The 14,792-nt window shown below is 34.2% G+C and overlaps 1 protein-coding gene across 1 annotated transcript; it reads left to right on the top strand.

The window, feature by feature from the left end:
• Window positions 1-917: 917 nt before the first annotated feature.
• Window positions 918-10,370, top strand: LOC126694756 (protein VASCULATURE COMPLEXITY AND CONNECTIVITY-like). Its single transcript, XM_050391252.1, has 3 exons — window positions 918-1,144; window positions 1,396-1,604; window positions 9,941-10,370. Exons 1-3 carry the CDS (start codon window positions 1,046-1,048, stop codon window positions 10,161-10,163), a joined length of 531 nt encoding a protein of 176 aa, XP_050247209.1. The 5' UTR covers window positions 918-1,045; the 3' UTR covers window positions 10,164-10,370.
• The last annotated feature ends 4,422 nt before the right edge of the window (window positions 10,371-14,792 follow it).

The raw sequence follows: 14,792 nt of genomic DNA, 5'->3' as shown, positions 1-14,792 counted from the left end.
GTTGTGAGGGCATTCAGTTTTGTGTGAGGACATTCAGTTTTGTGTGGCTGTGTTGAGATTGAAGAGGAAAATGCAAAAGTTTTGTTTTTAAATGGGTTGACATCTATTCTATTGGTAGAGAGTAGGTCATCCGTCATTGTCCATTAAATTAATGTCAAAGTCTTTGGATTATTAGAGAGCTCAACTATTCTTTTATTTGAAGAGAAGTTTTACCTGTTAGACAAAGTTTAAGTCTTCCTAATAAATAGGGGGCCGGTTATAGTTTTTTTGAGGGGCCTATATCTTTTTGCTCTATATATATATATATATATATATATATATATATATATATATATATGCACACTATGGAGAAAATTTAAAATGGGGGGGAGCATGGCCCCCAAGGAGCAATGTGTCATCACCCCTAATGAAGCCCATCCATAATCAATTAATATGTTTGTCTTCTACCTTCTTTTTTTTTCTTCAAAGGGCCATATGAAGTTGCGGATGGAAAAGCTCAAACCATGGTTTCCCAAAAATTATTGTTTTTTAATGTTCAGGACAGATACTGTTCCACAATCAAGTCATTGACTAATTAACCATGAACAGAATCCAAGCTTGCAATGAGTGATAATAAAAGTGGTGGGTTGGCAAAGAAGTAGTTGAAATTTCTTTGTCACATTAATCGCTCTGTTTCCTCAAACAAAATAAAATAATAATAATAATAATAATAATAATAATAATTTGCTCTAACAAAAATGAAAACGGATACCCCATACAAAAAATATTAGCATCATATAAAACTTACAACTTGTCTATGTGATGAGTTGTGAGTGGTAGAGTTGTGGACCCACTAATATAGTTTACTCCATAAACTCACAATTTTCCATGGGTTATAGCAAGGTAAAGGGTTTTATTGTGGTCCTAGCATTATTTCCCATACCCGCTTCACTCACTACTTATTGAATACTTAGTGAAGCCCATCCATAATCAATTAGTATGTTTGTCTTCTACCTTCTTCTTCAAAGGGCCATGTATCTCTATTGGTAGCTCCAAAGTTGCAGACATGGCAAAAATAGTTGTTCTTATTGTTTGCCTAGTTCTTGTGGCTATGGACGTTGTAGCTGGTATTCTCAGTATGGAAGCTCAATTTGCCAAAAACAAGGTACACGATTTCTTTTTATAAGTCAACGTATAATAGTACAGTTAAGAGTTATAATACAAATTAAGTACAATACAATTGTGGCTATTGATTCATAACTTTGTAGTATTACTATTATATGTTATAACTATTTCTGTCTACTTTAAGATAGAATTCAGTTTTAGTATATAGATTCATGCTAGCTATGCTGTATTTTATTTTCTTTATCCTCCCCCTCTTTCAATTACACCAGTTTGAGCTTTGTTTCCATGAAGGTGATTACACTTAAGAGGCTACGAACATTTGAGTGTAAGGAATCTAGACGTAAAGCATTTAAGCTTGGATTAGCTTCAGCTGTACTTCTAGCTCTAGCACACGTTACATCTAACTTGCTTAGCGGGTGCATTTGCACTAGTTCCATGGAAGAGCTGGAAAGATCATCTGCTAACCGGAAAATATGGTTTGCATGTCTTATTTCCTCATGGTACGTGTTTTTCATCATTACTTGCTTATAGTAGTTGTAAGGGTGGCGTTTTGGTTCTTGAGCCCAAAGGGTAGAAGGATTCAAGTCCAAAGAACTCAACACAATAAATTTGTAGAGAGTAGGCTTAAAAGCTAGGTTTTAATAGATCATGCAACACACACAGTGGGTTAAGATATTAAGAAAGCAAAGAAAGACAAATTCTAAGCAAGGAAATCCTTCCTCGGTGAAGTTTGAGGAGAATGATTCTTGAATATAGTTCTTTTAGACTTGGATACAATTTTAGTTCTTATTGTTACAGTGTTTTCTCTATAGATTTTTTGATCCCCTCTCCCTGGAGGGTTTCTTACATTATATAGCTCTCTTTAGATGATCTTGGCCCTCCATTTGTTGATCATCCAGGCCGCTACTTGAGTACTTATCCTATCAAACACATTACTAAGCCCCTTGTGAGTTGGGGCAACCAAGGCAGCACTGTTCAGAGATCTTCTCCACATTAATGCAGCCAGGAGGTTTGGTGAGATGCATTAAATGTGGTGGCAGCCACTATTCCTTCAATCATATCAGAGCTAATCCCTTCTTTGAAACTCTTTCTTTATAGTATGACATTCTCTAGTAACGTGCCACTAACATGACCTTACTGTCCAAGCGTGTAACCTCCACGACATGATAATGGCCCTCAGCCATGGGTACGACATGTGGCACAAATACCTTATTTAAATTCCTACACCCCACAATAGCCCCTCAAAACTTCGGGTTTTTTTTTTTTTTTTTTCCAAGGAGAAAAGTGGGGTTTTGACTTTGGATAATTAATTCCACACGTTTCTTTGACTTCCACACGTGAAAGTGTCACTTTGCATGTCCCGCAACCGTTCTGGCGCTTCGGAATCCACAACATCTCATTAAATGCTCCAGACGGTGCTTTGTTCCCCATGTCCTACGGTGAGATGGAGCTCCTACGGTTGGCATTTCTCCTCAAATTTTGGACGGGATAACTCCCACCCAATTCCGCCTTTATATAGGGCACCTAGGGGATTCATTCCTCTCACTTTACCAATCTTCGAACTTTCAAAACTTTTGAAATCTCCAAACTCTCAAGACTTCCTAAATCTTCAAACTTTCAAGAAGCTTCTAAAGTGACCCCTATCCTCATTTTTGTAAGTTTCTTCGTTCTTAGGCTATTTTCTCTTCGGCCAATCTTCTCGGCCTTCTACTTTTTACTTCTTCTTCACAAATATCTACTCGCTTCTTTTTAGTCTTCTTTAATGGGTAGATTCACCCACCTAGTAGATTCACCCACCTAGTAGATTCCCTGCTGCTATGGAGGGGTTTAGGGCCTTGTACCACATTCCCCGGGGTGTTTCCTTGCGATACTACTCTCCAAGTGATTGGCTCACTCATGGGAATGAAGGGGAGGTCGTCATTCCCATAATCGCATTCATAGAAGGTGGAATGACATTTCCCATGGATAGTATGACTAGAGATTATTTAATCACCTATAGGCTATGCCCCCACCAATGCACGCGTGTAGACACTCTCAATGAGCAAATGAGATTGAACCTTACCTCACACGACGTTGTTTAGATGTACGAGTGCCATCTGTTGGCAAACTCAGGCTACTACCTTAAGCCTAGGTCTTCAGTGGTTAGACTTATCTCATGTCTTCCCAAGTCCAATAAGGGCATGAAGGATGACTACCTGATCGTCTTTGGTGAATGGCACGGCGGTCTTCACTGCCCAACCCGGAAGGAAGAGGCAGGTGGGGTTCCCTAGGTTTAGGTCTTTCAACATGGGCACTAGTTCCTTAGTTTTGCTACTCTCTCCTTTCCTTTAGTATTTCATTTCTTTCTGATGGAAGGCTTCATTGTTCTATCCGTGGTTTTGCTTCTCGGCTATTTTTGTAAATAAAAGATACGTGGCCCCTAACATTAACTTCGTCAACATTGCAGACCTCAACAGAGTACTAAGGTCCGAGGTGTTCGTGAGTGAGGACAAACAGTTAAGAGTTGTCCATCTCATCCTTGACTTCCAGCCCTTATTCGACAAGTTCTAGGACATGGGCCATGTAATCAGGGCAGGCGATCCTCGGCTAGCTCGGATAGATGTCTCCGTGCCCAGATTTTTAGCCTGAGAAGATATTGTGCTAGTGGAGTTGCCCTTTTGTCACTCTCCTCGCGAAGCTATAGTCTTGAGAAAAGAGAAAACTTCCTCGTGGTTGTCACTCGAGGCGGAGATAGGCCAATTTAGTCTCAAGGAAGAAGGAAGGGAGCAAGAAGAGCCTGTGATTTAGGTCTTAGATTTGGAGGGCGAGCCTGATAGGTCCTTCGTCGTTCGTACCCCCAAGTTCATATTTGCTCGGGTGGATGATAGTCCTGAGAAGGAAGAAGAAATGGCTTTGACCAGAAAGAAAGGCTTACGTGAGCTCCTCTCGGACAGAGCTAAGGGGTAGGCGCCCAAGGACACTTCAGGATCACAGCCTCCTCTTGCTCTTCCCCCCCCCCCCCCTCCTTTCTCCTCCTACAGTTAACTCATTTGCCATTGCTAATCTGAAGAAGAAAAGGAAGGAGAAGGAGGTGGCCGAGGAGGGGGAATTGGTCCCTCAAAAGGAGCCCAAGCAGCAGAAGACAGCCAAGGGCCAGGGTAGGGCCTCTTCAATCAAAAGTAAGATGGCCGAGCACGTTGTTAACGTGCGCCATCCAACTTGGAACTCGTGGCTAGAGTTGGATGGTGCGGGGATACCCTGGAACTCCTCTATCAGGGAGTTCCAGAGATGTCACGCCCATCACGTGGCCAATGATCTGAAGCGTCCTTTCCTGCTGCCCAATGATATGGACGCCTTGAAGAACATGAAGCAATAGGATCTCTTTATGTCCCTGAAGAGAGACTTGGCCTTGGTGAGCTTTTCGACTTGGCCCCACTGATTTCGTGCCAGTCTTTTGTTTACTTATCTCACAGTCTTTTGTTTACTTATTTCACCGTCGAGGAATGGGTGAAAGACACTCGAAATGAGGCGAGGCTCGCGGATGACCTCCTCGCGGAGGTAAGCAAGTCCTTTGCCATCGTCAAGAACGGGAACAAGGAGTTGGCTTTGAAGCTAGCTACAGCGGATAGGGACTGGAGGAGTGCGGAAGCTAGCCTTAGGAACGCTGAGGCATAAAAAGAGGAGCGGCACCAAAGGCTCCATTACATAAAGATAGAGTTGGCCACGGCCAAGCAACATGTATTAGAGTTGAAGACAGAGCTGTCTAAGGCTAAAGAGGCTACCCAAGCAGTTGCGGACACTACAAGGCAAAAGTTTTATGACCTCATAGTGCAAGAGACCGAGGCCCAGCTAACTGAAGAGTTGGCTGGGGTTTGCAGGGAATACTGCCTCAAGGTCTGGAGTAAGGCCTTGAACGTGGTTGGAGCTTTTGTGGACACCCATAATTTAACAAAATCTCAATGGTAATGAATGGTTGCTAATTCAAATAAATTGCTCCCATGTAAATAGTGAGAAAAATGACTATGACCTTGATTAAGATATATCCTAACCCTTAAAGTTAGCAGTTACTCATGCAATTAACAGTCCAACTATTACCTTTCATGTAGTTAGCAGCATAGTTGGACAACTTTACTTTGTCCGTGGCACTTGGCATCTAGTAACTGAACCTAAAAAACAAACTTTGTGTACCTTAGGTAAATAGCTCAAAGGATGAAGTGTACTTCTGGATTTTCTTCTTGACCTCAAATGATAGTGAAGTCCATGTCTATCCAGGGTACATGATACAAGAAGGCCACCATACTTTGAATTTCACCTAGCACCCCATTCCACAGTAGGCTTGTATAATTATAAATGTTAATTTACTCAAAGCATGTGTTCCGAGGGACCCAACATTACTAAGGTTCTATTTAACACTTAGAGAAATAATGGGAAGTATTAATTTACCTAAGGCATGTGGTCCAAGGAGTCAGGCATAACCAATGTTCTGTTTAATACTTAGAGAAAAAATGGGAAGTATTAATTTACCCAAGGCATGTGGTCTGAGGAGTCAGTCATAACTAAGGTTCTGTTTGATACTTAGAGAAATAATGAGAATTATTTATTTACTCAAGGCATGTGGTTTGAGGAGCTAGTCATAATCAAAGTTCTGTTTGATACTTAGAGAAATAATGGGAAGTATTAATTTACTTAAGACGTGTGGTCCAAGAAGCTAGTCATAACCAAGGTTCTGTTTAATACTTAAAGAAATAACGTGAAATATTAATTTACGCAAGGCATGTGGTTCGAGGAGCCAGTCATAACCAAGGTTCTGTTTAACATCCACACAAGTAATCAGGAATATTAATTTACCTAAGGTATGTGGTCTGAGGAACTAGACATGACCAACGTTCTGTTTAATATTCATACAGGTAATTAACGCAACACATAATGTCATAAATGAAAACGTGGTAGAGCTGCATTTCATTAATAATAGTACCTTCATAGGTTATTTACATTCCAAGGTCGTGGTACAACTTTTTCATCTAGATCTTCTAGGAAGTATACACCTATGCCTGCTACCGAGGTGATATGGTATGGCCCTTCCCAGTAAGGGTCCTAACTTCCCCATGCTGGGTTTTTTGCAGTACTCACAACCTTTCTCAATACCAAGTCCCCAGGGGCCAATGGTCTTAACTTTACACTTGAATTGTACCTCTGTTTGAGTTTTTGCTGATAATATGCTAATTGAACCATGACATTTTCTCTCTACTCCTCGACTAGATTTATGCTCTTTTCTAGTAGGTGGTCGTTGCTGTCTAAAGCAAATAAGCTAGTCCTTAGTGTTGGGAATCTGATCTCTAGAGGAATCATAGCCTTGGCCCTGTAAGTCATTAAAAAGGGTGCCTCCCCCATCGACCTATGAGAGATAGTCCAATATGTCCGGAGGACATATGGAAGCTCATCCACCCATTTGTCCTTTGCATCATCCAATCTATTCTTGAGTCCATTCACAATGACCTCATTGACAGCCTCGACTTGCCCATTCCCCTGGGGTTAAGCTGGAGTGGAATACCTATTCGTGATACCCAATTCACAACAGTACCTTCTAAAAGCTTTGCTATCAAACCAAAGTCCATTGTCTGAGATGAGGGTCACTAACGTGTCACTGACATGGTCTTGCTGTTTAAGCGTGTGACCTCCTTGGCACGATAATGGCCCCCTCGACCATGGGTATGACACATGGCGCAAATACCTTATTTAAATTCTTGTACCCCAGAGTAGTAAAAGTATACAAATTATTGAAGCCCATCTCTAGAAATTAGAGTTCCCTTAATTTATCAATTACATTTACATATTGATATATCTTCATGCTTTGGCTAGCTAGATGTAAATTTAAAACACAATTAACATTTGCTTATTTACTCCAATTTTGTAGAAGAAGTTATCCTCCCTCTCATATGGGATAAAGTATACCCTGTTTTGAGTGTATGCTTTCTCTCCCTATAGTTGGTGGGATTCACCAATAGTGAGGGAGAGGAAGCATACACCCAAAACAATGTATATTTTCCCTTCATAAATATGGGGTCTGAACTCCTAAGTAAAACCCATGATAGGGCCCACATCACTTATGAGAGGAATGAAGAAAATATGAAACACCAAAATGAAGATGTAAATGAATTAAGTTATTAAAGAAACCCCAGTTAAACTAGCACTTTCTCACCCTTTAACCAATTCGCGAGTGTGGTGGGAGGGTGCATTCGATTTAATGTTATCATGCGATGACAAAATTATTATAACAACGTTGTACTCTTTTTAACTCAAAAAATAGTTAGAAAAGTATACATGTTTATACAAAAAGTTAAACATGAGTGTATTTTTAAAAATATTTAAAATATATATGCTTTTTTATAATTAAAAAAAATTAAAAAATGTATTAAATGTTCTCTTTAATACTAATACAAAAAAAGCTCAGTTTGACTAAGTTTTAATACTCTCATCTCATTGGCAATATAATTGCTTAGTTTGTCAATGTTGCTCTATATCATGTATGACGATAAAATTATGATCGATATTTTAAGTTCTATATTTTATATATTAACATTTTCAGATTTTTATTTATATATTAGACATACCTAAGACATATTTTATATATTAGACATACCTACGATATTTTTGAATACATAAGATAATTTATTTTTTTGAATCTATATATACATGAGTGTATTAAAAAATGTATACCAAATATATTAGACACAAGTAAAATAAGTATGCTACTCAATTAGAAATTAATAAAAGAAATAATTTAATTCGTATATATTTTTTAATTTCAAACATTTCCACATTATATCCTTTGATAGTTTGATACGTGTATTCAATTTTTATGCCCAAATTTATAAATATTGGTATAAATAATTCAAAACTACATTAATAATATATTAGTGAGTTGTAGAAACTTTAATAATTTTACCAAAACTAAAATAACTATCTTAATGAGTTACATGATAAAGAAAAAATATTAATTTTATTATGTGTAATACATGTATATATTGAGCCCATGGGCGGTGCTAGCCATAGCCCAGGGGTTCAAATGAACCCTTGACTTGGCAAAAAAGAATATATAATATATAATATATAAAATTTTTATTTTTATTTTTATTTTGTTTTGACCCGCTAAAATAAAATTTTAAAAACTCTAACCTTAAAATTTTTTTTAAGCACAACTAAAATAACCTTTAAATATGATCATCTTACCAATATCTTGGCATTTAAAAAAAAAAAAAAAAAAAAAAAAAAAAAAAAAAAAAAAAAAAAAAAAAAAAAAACCCTAACAACAAGCCAATGTAATCTAAAACCTTGAAAATAAAAATTAGTTGCTAAATCTGAAGTGCTTTTAATTTGTTAAGTGGGGACTGTGAGCGTGGGATAGGCCAAGAGTGATTGAGTGAAGACAAAAGCAAATGTTAACACAATAGAAAATTTTTTAATATTTGTTTAGAAACAACTTATCTAACTTTTTACTAAAAGTATAAAATAAGTAGAAACTCACATGAGACTTGCAAATAGTAGGAAAAAAGATGAAATACTAAGTTGGCTTATAATTAAGACCCAAACACACTTAATACAATTACAAAGAACAATAATTGTTAAAATTGAGTTGAATTGTTAAATAAAAGAATTGTAAAGAGTTAAAACAAACTAATAGATAAAAGAATTCTGAGCAATAATAATTTTAAGTTCACTTAGCAACAATAATTAATATGTTTACTGTATTTAGAAACAGTAAATGATTTACAAAATTTCATCTTAACAATAATAATTAATATGTTCATTTTATAATAAAATTATGGGAAATGTTAACGGATTCCCTTATGACAATTGTTAACAAATCATTTTAAGAGGGTTTGTATGGGAAAAGAAAAAAAAAAAGTAATAAATGTTCTTACAACTTTTTCTATTTCCCATAAAAGTTGTGTCAAAATTTTCCTAAAATAGATTATTAACTATTGCCCTAAGAGCAACCGTTAACATGATCTTAAAATTATATGCCAAATGAACTAATAGTATATATTTTATTTTCTTGCTAGTACTATGGATAAATTTGTAATAACGAAACATCGTAGACCACAATATTCATTTCTTATCTAAGATTTATCGCTTTATTGACCCCCCCCCCCCCAAAAGAAAATTCTGGAGCCGCCACTAATTGGGCCAACATTAATTTTACCATGTGTAATACAAGCATATATCGAGCCACTTGGTGCAAAAACAATATCTAGTATGTAAATCTTACTATATTAGAACACAAAACTATGATATATACTCAAAATAATGAAAATAAATATTAAATTTTATTTAAAATTACTTGAAGCTATTTGTAATAGAATTTTAAAATTATTGATTAAGGATAGACAACAAAACTTAACAACAACAATTAAGGCTTTTATATTTATCCAAAAAATTGATAAAGCATAGAGGAAAAGTTGATAAGAACAATTGAGTTGTTATTTATATTTAATAATAAATTGCTAAAATTTGATGTAACCACTTGGTAATTAAATAAGATATCCATTTGGCATAACCAAGACTTCTAAACCTAATTTTATTATATAATACATATGATGTGATTTAAAAATCTTATAAACACTATAGAATTTTAACCTATGTTGTTCACTTCATGATGATTGTTTTTATCATTAGGTTAATACATCAATTGATTTTTTTTGTAAGTCAAATTTGAACCACCAGATTTCTTATATGCTTTTAAATTCTTTTATCGAATAAATTGTATAATGTGTATAATGTATCCTTAAATCTTTTGATAGTATACATTTACAATTTTTTTAGGAGAATATATTAACTTATGTCGTTGAATAAACAGGATTATAGTGGCCATTGGTCTTCCTACGCTGATTATGGGAATAGTAGAAGATTTCACATCAAGAGGTTCATGCCAACTCTCACACCTTCATTTTCAGTCCATTGGTGGGATATCATGCTTCATACATGGTCTGTTATGCATATCATTATATCTTTCTGCGACTTTCAACTTTGGAATTAATGAAAGCTCTACTGCCTCTTCGGGACGTGAAGTACTTCCTTGACTGTCATTTTCTTCTCTCTCTTTTTTTGTATGGGTTTTTCTTTGAGAAATGGCAATTCATATCTCTTTCTCAGGCGATAATGATAAGACATCTATAATGTCTAATAGCTCATGATAAGACAACAGCAAATATTAATTGGAGACTACCATATGTATGCAACAAATTAATCAGTTACGTCTAATCCATTCTAAATGGCTCCTGATTGAATTACCTCATGAAGATAGAAGTGCATGCTAGAATAGAGGGTTTTTTTTTTTTTTTTTTTTTTTTTTTTTTGAATAACATGAAATCCAAGATGCACATTACAAGGACAGTGGCGGTCTCAATCCATCGCCATCCAAAGAAGCAAAAGCATAATTATGCTTTAAAATGATACAGAATTTTGAGCCAAAATTGAAGTTCCTGTGCACAAAAAACAAAAATCTCAGCCATGAAAAGAATCTGAATCTAACATATAAACACAACAAAATGGTATAATATTTTCTCAAGTGAGGTGTCAACTTACTATAAAAAATAATAATAACAAAAATAATACAGAGACCCATCAGTCTACCACAAATCATAAATAAGAGTATTATGAAAATGTTTTGAGATTTTATTGTTTCTCTAGACTCTTTTCTTCTTATATTTGATACGATTGAGGAATTAGACCAAGTAAATTCTACACTATTAGAGCTAATGGTTTTGGATCGCAGTCAATACAACATCCTCAAATATCACAAAAGCATACCCAAATCTACTATTGTGTTCTTACCCTCTAGAGAGATGCTTTAGCCTCTACTCAAAGAGCATCAATGAGCACTTCCTTGATTCTATTTATTTATATATATATTTTTTAAAGAGTTTCAACCTATGACGTTCGCTCTTGATGATAGCTCTTTATCATCAGACCAAGACACCAATCAGTTTTTGGTGTAGGCGGGGATTGAATCTCAGATCTCTTATATAACCATCAGAGACTTTATCAGTTGAGCTAACTGGATTCTTGAAAACAAAGAACATGGGTTATAATTCCAAAGGTCGGTCCAAGGCCCATGCCTAAGGGCTAAGGCCCTACTAAAAAAAAAGCCCAACCCCTACCCAAAAGATGCTCCAAAACTTATGATAATAATATTTTTAAAAAGGTTGTGCAATTTTTTTTTTTTTTTTTAATATAAGTGATGCTAAAGATACAAAAATTTTATTACATAATAAGATTTATAAATTAACGTGTTAGCAATTAAAAATAATAATTCAAACATTTATTAATTATAGGTTGTTAAAATTCACTAATTGCGTTTATTATTACATCCGTTTATAAATATTTTGTAATAACTATAGCATTTTCCTTTTTTCATCTCTAAAAAGATATAGTGTAATCACTTACTTTAAAACTAAGCATTGGTTTCCTTGTTTGTATAAAAGTTCTAACAAAAATCGATATATACCATGCATCCTACTACATACGAGGATAGAAAGAGTTTTATTACAATTTTTATTCTTTTCTTCTTCTTCTTCGATAATAAAATAAAAGAGATGCTTATGAGTTTATATATAAACCATAGTTGTCAAAATGTGAATCATATCATAAATCGATTTTTAATTTTTCTGTATCATATATCATATTGTATCGTGTATCATAAGATACACAAACACTTAATAAAATTTATAAAAAATTATAAATATACATATATAAAGGGTATATTCATTATAAATTTTAAATATATTCAACTAATGACTAATTTATTCATCACTTATGTAATAATATTTAATAAGCTAACTCAATAAATCAAACTAGCATGCGTTTATAACATACACATCCAAATTACTTAAATTCAAAAGTGATAATATATTACAAATGACCCAAAAATAATAATTTATTTTCATCATTTTCATCAAATTGCCTAATCAACCCCATCTAAGTCAATGCCATCATCATGTTTATAATTTTGCAAACTTATTTCTTCATTAAAATTTTCCTCATTGTCATTCGTCATTAACATTTATTATCTCTTCTTGTTCTTTATTTTTTTAATAATTTTTTAATAAAAATTTTTTTTTGGCATTCTAGTTTCTTGGGCTAATAACAATAATGATAAAAATAAATAATTTATATTGTCAATTAATATTTTATTCATAGTATATAAAATAAATTTGTAAATATTAAAGTGAAGGGTAAGTGTGTACTGTGTAGTCTAATTGTAGGAGAAAGAGGAAAAAAAACTTATGAATATGTTATTTTAGTAGGGTAAACTAAGTAAACTAATAATTTTTTGTTAAAAACAAGTCTAACAACTTGTTAGATTCAAATAAAAGTACAAATTTTAACCAAAAAACTCATTTTAAAGCATTTGTTCATGTATCGTATGATACTAACAACTATAATATAAACTAGCATGTGCATTTAAAAGTAAACACTTTTTATTAATCATAAAAATATACATGATCGATTGAATTATTAGAATAAATAAATGTGATTAGATGCATATTAAAATTCCTACCTAAGTTAAATATATTTATGATCATTTTTATTCTAATTTTTAATAAGATAGAAATTGTGGTGATTTTCATTGAGTAGATATATGATTGGTTTGTTTATTTTTTATTTTTATATTTCACTAAAATTTGTTCTTAGTATTTTGCACTCATTAACTCATGTGGCACAAAGATTAAAAACTTTAATAGACACATGACACAAATTAGTCCACAATTAAAATTTAATTTGAGATCTAATTGAATTTTTTCTTAGTTTTGAATTTGAATATATATATATATATATATATATATATATATATATATATTATAGACTATTTTAGATTTCATAAAATATCGACTAATTTTCTATCCATTATTTGATAATTTGTATATATCAAAAAGTTCCATTCATAAATTGATTACTTTGAGTAAATACACACTGTCCACAACTATATAGCTTATTAGAGCATTCGCATTTGGGGATGCAAAAAAGTTCTATTTTGCATCCTCAAAACTTATTTTATCTATTTTACAATCCCATTTTATAACTCACTTAACATCCCAATTTCTATTTTACATACACATTTTAAAAATAATACAAACTACAACATTAAATAAAATAAACAATTCATTCTCTCTTCTCTTCCCTTCTGTTTCTCTCTCTCCAGTAAACCCACAGTTTCCAGTTTTCACCAAAACTTAGCCACAAACACCAATTCTCCACCACCAAAATTACCACAAAAAAAAAAAAAAAAAATGCCACTACCCACCACCACACCACCACAGTCAATCCCCATCCCAAAATCAAACCCCATAGCAAAAAAACTCACCACTAAAACCCAACCATCACCGAAACCCACCTAAACAACCACCACCCCACCACCACCACACATCCTAGCAACCACCAAAAAAAAAAAAAAAAAAATCCAAAACCAAAGCAACTATCGATCTACCATGGTAGCAACCCCATAGTTGCCACCACCGCTACACCATACATGCACCACCACCACATCTAACCCACAAAAACTCACAAATCCACCATCAACACCACTAGTAAACCCACCAAAAAAAAAAAAAAAAAAAAAAAACTAGCAACCTACGATCCTCACCACCCTGCACCATACACATACTACCACCACCTTCATCCCAAAAATACCTACAAATCCACCATCAACACCACCGCTAAACCCACCACTAAATCCATAAATCCACCATGAACCACAAAAAAAAAAAAAAAAAAAAAAATAAAAAAAAAAACCACTAGTGAGCAGAGAAACACCATGAACCACCAATAAATCCACATTTGTCAATTTCTTGGGGTGATATGGTGGTGATCTGATTTGGTGAGAAAAGTGGGTGAGGGAGGCGGAAGAAGGTGAGAGAGAATAAAGGGCAAGGGAGGCGGATGGAGGTGGAGAGCAGAGAGGGTGACAAAGGTGGAGAGGATTGAGAGGAGAAAAGGTGAGGAGCAGAAAGGAGAGAGGTAGAAAAAGTGAGGAGCAGATTTGTGAGGGAGAGTGCGTGAAGAGAGAAAGAAATAGACAGTTGATGAGAGAGACAATTAAATATAATATTTTAGTTTTACCCTCCAGCTATAGTAGGTTGCATATACACCATCTGACTGTTCATAGTTGGTAAAATATTTTAGGTGCACCTACCTGGATGTGGCTTACTTTAGGCTTATTGGTGGCTAAAATAACAATTGGGGGCTTTTTACACGCCCAATGCTAATGCTCTTAGTGATCAAAATGTACTTTATAGAAATATCAAATTCAATATGGGAGGAGTGAGGACACATGATAAAACTTAAAAATTCAATAGTTACTTTAAACAAATATCCTTATAGTAAAGGTAGAGCCACAACCAAAATTTACAACAACACCTAATTTGCCTAATACCTCACACATGAGTTAATTAATGAAATTTAAATTATAGACTGCAGTGGCACAAATGTGAGATAATAGGCAATTATGAGGTGTTATATAATAATTACAAAGAGCTTTGTAGCTCAACTAGATAGCACCTCTTGGTGGTTCCTATAGAAACATCAAGATTTTAAATTTCCTTTCTTTAATTATAACTATTGAATTATTAATAAAAAAAGAAGTGTAAGATAATTGCTGTGAATTTTTTTTGACAACCCTAACTTTATTGATATCCTTATAATAATAATTG

The sequence above is a fragment of the Quercus robur genome, chromosome 8 (assembly GCF_932294415.1).
Source record: "Quercus robur chromosome 8, dhQueRobu3.1, whole genome shotgun sequence".
NCBI lineage: Eukaryota > Viridiplantae > Streptophyta > Magnoliopsida > Fagales > Fagaceae > Quercus > Quercus robur.
This window is presented reverse-complemented; position numbering and strand designations above follow the sequence as displayed.